General features: G+C 39.5%; 1 protein-coding gene across 1 annotated transcript; it reads right to left on the bottom strand.

Annotated features, from left to right (window-relative positions):
- Window positions 1–1,434: 1,434 nt before the first annotated feature.
- On the bottom strand, window positions 1,435–5,758 carry LOC115631264 (condensin complex subunit 1). Its single transcript, XM_030527975.1, has 6 exons — window positions 5,632–5,758; window positions 5,127–5,568; window positions 4,558–5,069; window positions 4,360–4,501; window positions 3,668–3,755; window positions 1,435–3,606 (listed from the first exon to the last, which is right to left on the bottom strand). The coding sequence occupies exons 1-6, from the start codon at window positions 5,756–5,758 to the stop codon at window positions 1,435–1,437; spliced, it is 3,483 nt and encodes a 1,160-aa protein (XP_030383835.1).
- Window positions 5,759–8,947: the final 3,189 nt, after the last annotated feature.

Consider the following 8,947-nt stretch of genomic DNA (forward strand, 5'->3'; position numbering starts at 1 on the left):
TGTTTTTCTCACGCACGAAGACTGATTGAAATTTCAAAGTTATCGTAAAATTTAATAACTGTCCAACCCAGGAAAGATAGCTCCTAGCTTCTTTTTATACCCCCTAACCAAAGGGCATTATAGTTTCGTGCGTATATATGTAATATGCACAGGAAAGTTGACTCCGCCCGTTATTGGCTTTCATCTCTTGCTTTATATTACAAATTTTTATGGAAATTCGACGTATCGATGTTAAGTTTTTCGATACATCGCGATGTTTGTTATGGCGATTTTCGTTTCCGATGTAAAACATCGATGTTCATTTCAGATTTACATCACTATGTAGTAAACATCGATGTATCGAGCATCGACGATGTTTTTAGCACGATGCATCCAAGTTTGCGAAATTCTTTTGCTTGCGATGCATCGTCGATCCATCGATATTTTTCATGTTTTGTTGGACGGGCACAGTTTCTTGTCTGGTCTACCGGAGAAGGTAATATTGTATTTTAATTATTTGTTTTTATTGAAACATGTACACCTAATTCTGTTTTTGCACGGTAGATTGGTTCCTCAAAAAGTCGTGTAAAAAACAGACATTGATCATATGCAAAATAAATCGTACTAAATGAAATAAAGTCGTGTAACCATATATAAAATTTTCAATTTTCAAACCGTGTTAAATCAAAACCGTTTAAAAACAGAATTAGGTGTATTTTATATATTAGATTGTTAAGAATTTGATCATTTTGATTTGTATATGATGCCAGAAATCAATCTGGTCTGGTCTCCAAATCGGTTAAACCTCGGAAAGTTGGTTAGAACATTATCAAAATCCACAGTACCCATGGTAGAAGAATCAAATAAATATAATAAGCTCATGTCCTGAATATTATAAGAGTCATCGAGACGAACGTACGAACAGGTGAGCAGGGTTTATCGATTCGTCTTGTCATGTTGATTAAGAATATATACACTTTATGGGGTGGAAGATGCTTCCTTCTGCCTGCCTACAGGGTATTACATTATATAATTTTTGTAATTAAACTTAAGGAGTGATCCTCCAGCAATAACTTAAATAGTATAGTGGACTGATCGGAGAACATTCCCCACAAAACTGACGTTGAAAGTCGTTTGTCCTTTTGGATCCATAATAGTCAATAGAATTTTTAAATGGCGATCCCTCCGACAATATTTACTTGTATATACTTCTTTATTATTTAAAAAAAATAAAAGTTTCATTTGACAAATCCTTGGTCATTTAAGCGATATGGACATATCGGTGTACTATTTAAAGAACTCATGCATTAGGGAAAGGATTCTAATTGCAGTGACTTTAATACTAATACATATAATATTTTAAAAATAAATGTTTCAAAATTAAAAATCAATTCCAAAACTTAAACGGAAAGTTTAACGAGATTTTAAAAATAACGTTTAAAACTTGTATTAGTATTAGTTGCGCCCGTTCGATTTGTTTTTTCTTTGCGCGTTGGCTGATTTCATTTTGCTTTTGTTACGCTTTAACTTCTTGGATTTGGATGATCCATTTTTTTGGGACTTCTGCGGAACTTCCGTGCTTGCCTTCGCTTTGGTCTGCAAAACTTCCGTGTTTGCCGCTGCCTTGCTGTGCTGAATCTCCGCTACTTTCCACGACTTGCTCAGTTTCCAGGACTTGGCCAGATCCGTCTCGAACTTGGCGAGCAAAGCCTTTAGCTTGGGTCTGGCGTACCTGCCGGTGTTTCTGATGATCGACGTGAAGTGAAGATAGACCTCATCCACGATCAGCTTGTCATCGAAGTGCTGTTCGTTGTCGATGAGCAGCTTTATTGAGACCTCACTATATCTGAGCAGACTAAGGCAGTAGGAAATGTTGCACCATTGGTTCTCTTCACTCGAGAACGAGAAACGCAGACACAATGTCTCCACCAGTAGCTCGATGTCGACATGGTTATCGATGAGGCCGATCATGAAACGCAGAATAGTCCGAAAGTTTTCCCGCTCCATATACAGGTTGGCGTCGCACAACTTGATAATAATGTCTGGCAGTAAATTGTACAAAATATCTGTCTTGGTGGCAATCTCATTGAAGAATCGCACTGTTCTATTTTTGATCTGCTCGTCCTCATGGGCGATGCATAATGCCAAATCGGCAATCTGACAATTCTCGAGAACCAACGCGCTTACAACGTGATGCGTCGCCTCAGTCAACCTGAGACTGTTAAAATGTTTCGAGACGCTATCGTAATAATAATATAAATATATGTAAGGCGTCCAGCGTTCGGTAAGGGCCGAAAAACGGAATGTAAGACTCTGATTAGGGAGCCAGGGCGTATAAATCCTGATAATAATGTTCTTGGACATTAGCAGCAGGTTGTTGAGAAAGCATACGTTCGCCACGCAGTATATCGACGAGAGCGACATTAGACGTGCGAGGGCCTTCAATGCCGCCTTCTCCAATTTCTGATTCCTTTGCTCGGGGCGACGCTTGGTTAGCTCCTGCATAATAGGTTGAATTTTGGACATAAGCGTACTGTGCTCGGTCAGAATGACACTCTCACATATGGCCAAAATTTCTGCAGCGATGTTATTATCAATTCGCTTTTTGCGCTTTGAGGTTACAAACACAGGTTTCTTTTTTTGGGTATCCTCTGGCTCCTCCAGCTCGAGAAAGATCAGCTCCTTGGTGGCCATATAGCCCACGCAGAACATGAAACGAGAGAGCTGATAAATGGACGCCTCCGGGTCCTCCAGGGATTGCTCCAACCAGCTCTCATTGATGCAATTGATCACCTCCAGAAATACCTGCGCCGCCAATGATTCTGATTTTATACATACCAGTTTGTAAAACTCTATCACACCCACTGCAAGATAGTCGAAATCCCGCATCTCTTGATACGAAAAGTTGCTCAGAAAAGAGGTGGTTATGTACTCCACAAACTTATCTTGGACTGTGTAGGATTTCTGAAGTTTTCCATTAGTACAATCGCTGCCCATTACGAGCAGCTGGATGCATTGGTAGATCAAGAACGGATCTTCAAGCGTACGCTCTTTGATCGCTATGTTCTCAATAAAGCCCCGATTATATGTGGCAATGCGACGTTCGGCCCTCGAGGCCATAATGATCAGTTGCAACGCCAAACGTGATTCGTTGGGCGTCGTACCCTTGATTAGCAATGCCCATCGCTCGAAGAGGATTTGCACAATGTACGCATCAATGGACCCAGTGCGTATCCACTCTGCCATAAGCAATTCCATGGTTCTGTAGTGTCCGAATTCCACTTCCGCTAACAATTTGCACAAGATCCGCACCACTTTAATGGCACGTTCTCGCCCAGCTGGCTCTGAATTGAAGAACACCCTCCGATAGGCGTGACAAATGACACGGCGCTTCAATTCGCTGGAAGACCCGACCAAGGGCAATAAGCTCGTCATTGCCAACTCAAGACCGCGCATCCCGTAATTATAGCCGCTGCTGAATAGATCCAATTCCTCGTAGATGTCCTCCTTGTCCTCAGCTGCCAACGTTTGGAGCAATTTTGGCATCGCGTTGGAGACCACAAACTTGAAGTCGATGCTTTCTATGAGGAACTGAATGATGTTCAGTTGCTTTGGCTCTGGTTTGGGCTAAAAGATCAGACAGCTAGCAATAGTCGAACAAAACAATATCAAACTTAACTCTACTTACAACATTACCGCAGGTACGAGTGAGATGAATTAAGTTTTTAAAGAGTATGAGAATGTAAAGGTATTGGTCTTCGAGTTTTAATAGTTTACTAAAAACAGAAAGAGAATTAAAGTTATAAGTTAAAGGAGTTTCCAAATTTTAAATACCATCTAAATGACAAATTAGACAATCAAAACTGTTTAATCAATCAATTAATGATTGCACAAACGTTGGACACTATCTAAACGTTTATAATCGAATAACTCGATCGTTTTTGGAAATCACATTCCACTGTGGATTCCGCCTTAGTTGTTTGAATTCAGAAAGTCTGATTTCCTATAAATACAGTTGCACATTTAATTTCCAGGACCTAAAAATATTGCATATCCCAGACTAATTATCTGTTAATACCAACACGTTTCGTGTTGCATAAATCGCATAAAATGTTGTCTCTAGTCTTGGCAGTTTTTTCGAAATTAAATTTCTTTTCGTGTTTTGTCACGACCACTCACGAATTCAGATTATAAAACAAAAACACGGGCCATGCCCACCTATTCTACAAACCTAATTACACCCTAATGGAGAGTAGTTCGTTCTGGTATCTAGTATACTTACTGGAATAATTCCCAGGAACAGAGAGACGGACAAATTCTACATAGGCAATTACTTTTCACAGCCAATAACAAATACATAACAGACTCAGATGTACATACCTGATAATCTCGGCAGAAACTACAAAGTCAACTCTGGGCAGCACGAATTTTGGATCAACACAGGTATTGCTCACCTGCTTGAGCAGCACCTTTTGCACCAAAGTTTCGTACTTATCCTCGTTGACGTGCTTCAAGTTAGACACTACAAATAAATGATTATTACATGGTATTAAACATTATTTTCCACTTGCCACTCACATTTCTGTATTCGATCCCGAATAGTGGACTTCAGATTCGACAATTTAAGCTCAGAATCGGTGAAAACTTCACTGAACTCGCCACTAAAGATCTGCTCGTACTTGTTGCGATACCCGAGACTTTGGAGCAGTTCATCGCTCAACTGTGAGAAGTACATTATCATTAGACCGGGAGAATTTCCGACCAATTCTGTTATGAAAGCGGCATAGTTATGCATGATTGCCGAATGAGCTGATTCCCGCGATTTGGTCTGCATAATGTGATCCATAAGTGTGGTCACAACGGGGGAGAGATCGTAGTCCTCATGAATCAGTTGCATTCCTTTGGCCACTACGATTGAAGTGGACCTGTTGGTGCGTAGGATTGGCAGAATGCGTGCGCAAAAGATCAAGGCATGGTTGAATTTTCTGATAGCAGCGCCAAGTATTTTAAATATTGAGTCGAAAATATGGAGATTTTGAGTGCTCGCAGGGTTAACCTCCAGCGTGCAATAGCAGATGTCACAGATCATGCTGCAATCAATAAATCATTTATAATAATGTAATATAAATAATAATTACACAACTTACTTAACAAAATTCGCATCGACTACGGACGGAGTCCAGAGCTTCTCCAGTGGATACTTTATGATAATGTAGAGCTGCAGAAAGAATTTGCTTAGTCTTGGAATCCAATCGGGATTCTGCTTTAGCATCACATTAAAATTACTAGTTTTATCCACACTTAACGCATTGATGCGCTTCACCGCATTGATCAGCAGATATAGCGACATTTTGGTTAGATTCCAGTAACGCGTGCGGTTCGGCACCGACAACGGCTGAGCATTTGGGGCCAGCAACGGCGCCAGTTGAGCCGTCAATTTATTTACCGTTAGGTACAGCAAATCAAACGAGCGCATGAGGTTCTGTACGGTGACGGCATCAGCATCTTTTGACTCAATCACCGAGTAGTAGGTGTCGAAATGCTCGAATATGTAGAAAATATCACCCGCGAGCATTTTCTTTCGACATACTGAGAATAGAACAAACTAATTGTACAGGGTGCAAAAAAAAAAAAAAAAGAAGCAAAACCTACCGAGAAGACGCTCCGGAATTTCATTTTGCTTATAAAGCTTTCGCACGCAATATTGTTTGCCGCGTGCTTTCAATAAATCTGCCGACCGGTACGGTATAAAAAATTTACACACCCGATTGTCCGCCATTTTGCAACCTCAAGAAGGAGTTTTTCAGCGTGCTTTGCTAAACCGTAAAAGCAATTTGCTTATGAGTAACTAATTCGACAAAATCCCAAATTCTATTTTGCACCACTTAGCAGTGAGTACTAGACGATATGGTACTATTGCCGATAGCAGCGCGTTTGCCGTTGCATCCGGAACTAGTTCATTTACATTAATGATAAACCGCATGTGGGGCTATCTGCACTGTGGGAAATTTTAAATTTTTAGTTTCTACAGTTTTTACTCAAATTATGGTAAAAGGTAAGTGTACTTATTATCGGTTTATTTCGATTATTTTTATTAAGTTGATCAAATAAATAGAATCAATCTTTTTAGGAATCCGCCAAATTACTGATCAACTTAAAAAAACATCAATAGCGGCATTCTGGCAACTGTTGTTGCTTATATACAAATGTTTATTCAAAACGTCTCAAATGTGGAATCGTTCGATATATTCCTTTTAACTTGTTTACAATCTTGCAGGACCATAACATTATATCAAAACATCAGTTTTAATTGTGTGGGGACATGTAACGCCTGAGCAATGCCACCGTATTTTTAAAACCATATGAGAGCTTTTGAATACAAAGAGTACTACGTAGCTGCCTTTTTAGGTATCAAACAAGCAGCTGTACTCTAAAAATTCCAAAAATTAGATTATGTCTTAGCCATGACCAGTTCCACGTCCATGAAGAAGATTAATCCTTAATTCTGTATTTTATTAGTGGAGTTCTTCTAGGGAGCATACTGGGCTCCGTTTTATATCAAAATTTTTCAAGTTATTATTGCCGATACATCATTTTTATTGCAACAAGTATAACCATAAATATCGATAAATAATTTAAAAAATGGAGGATATAAGTTTACACACAGAAGTCTGCACTGATAACGTTTTTATTAAGACGGAGAAATTGTTACTCCGTATCCTTAAATGGCTCTATTATATCAGTATGTGGGTTGTGAATGCTTAATTGGAACATTCATAAAAAAGAGAAACGGAAGCAGCTCCAATTAAAAACTAAAATGATATATGTATGTATTGGGTTTTAGGTTCACGTTCAAAACTCAATCTCGAGAACCAAATGCGGGGTTTGACAAAGTAGTGGGGAACAGAGATCATCCAAAAATAGCAATCTATGAATCTCGGAAATATTGCAGGTGCTATTTGGATTGTTACCTACTTTGATATTCACAGAAACTTAATTGTACTCTTTTTTAGAGAAGTTAGAACAGCTTTTTGAAGATATATGTATGTATACTTAAATAGATTATCTGGATATGAACATTTGCTGGCAATGAATTCACTAGATCTCTTACTTTTGAACCACTCGCACAGATTTAAATAATCTAATATTTTTGCAAATTCTTATCTGATTTTAAACAATCTACCCTTCCAGAAACAACCGTGTAAAAAAAGACACTGATTGGTAAATCACCATCACGGTTTTGAGTGTGATTTCAAAATCGCTGTTTTCCTCAACCCATCGCCGTGGCTTAAAGCGACAGGTTGGCTGCAGGTTTCGGTGGCGGTTCGTGGTGTGGTCGAGTGGCGGAATGGTGGAGTGGTGCAGTGGTTGAAGGAGAAGAGTGTATTTTTTTTTAGAGAAGAAGTTAGCACAGCTTTTCGAAGATAGTACATACTTAAATAGACTATATGGACATGAACATTCACTGGCAATAAATTCACTAGATCTCTAACTTTTGAACCACTCGCACAGATTTAAATAATCTAATATTTTTGCAAATTCCAATGTACATATGTACAATACATGTATATGTTATAATAATAAAAAATATTCCTCTTACGATCGCTTCAAGAAGCGGACTGCTTTAAGTTTGAAACTAATTCGTAAATCATCATCACGGTTTTGAGTGTGATTTCAAAATCGCTGCTTTCCTCAACCCATCGCCGTGGCTTAAAGCGGCAGGTTGGCTGCAGGTTTCGGTGGCGGTTCGTGGTGTGGTCGAGTGGCGGAATGGTGGAGTGGTGCAGTGGTTGAAGGAGAAGAGCGCGCGCGCGCGTGCATTACCATTACCGCATTGCAAACCTGATTCTTGCCTTCTTTCTTGGCTGGCAGTATTTATCTGTTGGCTGTCCCGCTTGCCAATTTTGTGCCTGTTCACATTTTGCGAGCCGTTTTTGGCATAACGATTCCGGATACTGTCTCTCTCCCCCTTTTTCTCTCTCTCTCTCTTTTTCTCCTGCAATGTGATCGACTTTGTTGTTGTTGTGACTGTGGTTGTTGCTGTGCCTGTTGTTGTTGTTGCTGTTGGTGGCGTTTGCGGCAGCAACATCGACGGCTTAAATGTATTTGGCTGTGGCAAAATAGATTATGAATGTAAGGCAGTGGGTGTCGGTGTCGGCATCATCGAGGTGCTGGCGGTGCTGGTGGTGATTGTTGTTGTTGCTGCTGCTGCTGCAGTTGTTGTTGTTGTCTGGGTGCCGCATCGTTAGTCGTTGTCTAGGCATCGTCGGTAGCGTGCTGGTAACACTTTTTCTTTGGGCCCCAGCTAAGCTCAACTTGATGTTTGCACTGTTTGTTGCTTTAGGAAGTTATATAATCTGCAAGATATACATGCCTATATTGTTTGTACATACACATACATACTACAAGTATGTATATGCTTTATAAGTGAGTACTGGCAATATATGCCTCAATCAATTTAACAGTTATGAGCCGAGCTGGAAAGTTAATAGCTAATGTGCGGCAGAGGCGGTTGTGGGCGGGGGATTCCGGGCAGAGTTGTTGGGCAAACAGACGAGCATGTAACTGATCCGTTTGACTGCGTCAAGACGTCTTGCCAATATTGTAATAATACGCGTATTTAGTTTGAATGCTTCCTCATTTCAGTTTGGATAATGGATAGCGAACATACATATGTACATAAGTATATTTGCAGGCTAAGCTTACTTGAATGGCAGCTTAAGACTTAAAAACTAGAAGCCATTTATCAGGAGAGCATGAAATAATTGATATGTTTTCAAAAATGATTGTAAGTTCCGAAAACCCAATTCAGCTATCGTAAGCAATAAATGCAGATACTACAGATTATTACTTATTTTTAATAAGCATTTAAATCTTTTTTTAAATTTTTATTTAGGTTAAATATAGTATATTATTCAATAATATACTGAAGGGGTAAGAGTACTAGCTACTGAGGCCTACGACTCTA

This window comes from Scaptodrosophila lebanonensis, unplaced genomic scaffold, assembly GCF_003285725.1.
Source record: "Scaptodrosophila lebanonensis strain 11010-0011.00,11010-0021.00 unplaced genomic scaffold, SlebRS2 tig00001412-arrow-pilon, whole genome shotgun sequence".
Classification (NCBI taxonomy): domain Eukaryota; kingdom Metazoa; phylum Arthropoda; class Insecta; order Diptera; family Drosophilidae; genus Scaptodrosophila; species Scaptodrosophila lebanonensis.

Excerpts from the sequence above, each read along its gene's own strand:
- LOC115631264 (XM_030527975.1), bottom strand. The coding sequence starts at position 5,758 with ATGGCGGACAATCGGGTGTGTAAATTTTTTATACCGTACCGGTCGGCA. Across the intron at positions 5,569-5,631 it reads AATTCCGGAGCGTCTTCTCG|TATGTCGAAAGAAAATGCTC; the intron begins GTAGGTTTTGCT and ends TTCTATTCTCAG. Across the intron at positions 3,756-4,359 it reads GTTTCTGCCGAGATTATCAG|TAAACTATTAAAACTCGAAG; the intron begins GTATGTACATCT and ends TTCTGTTTTTAG.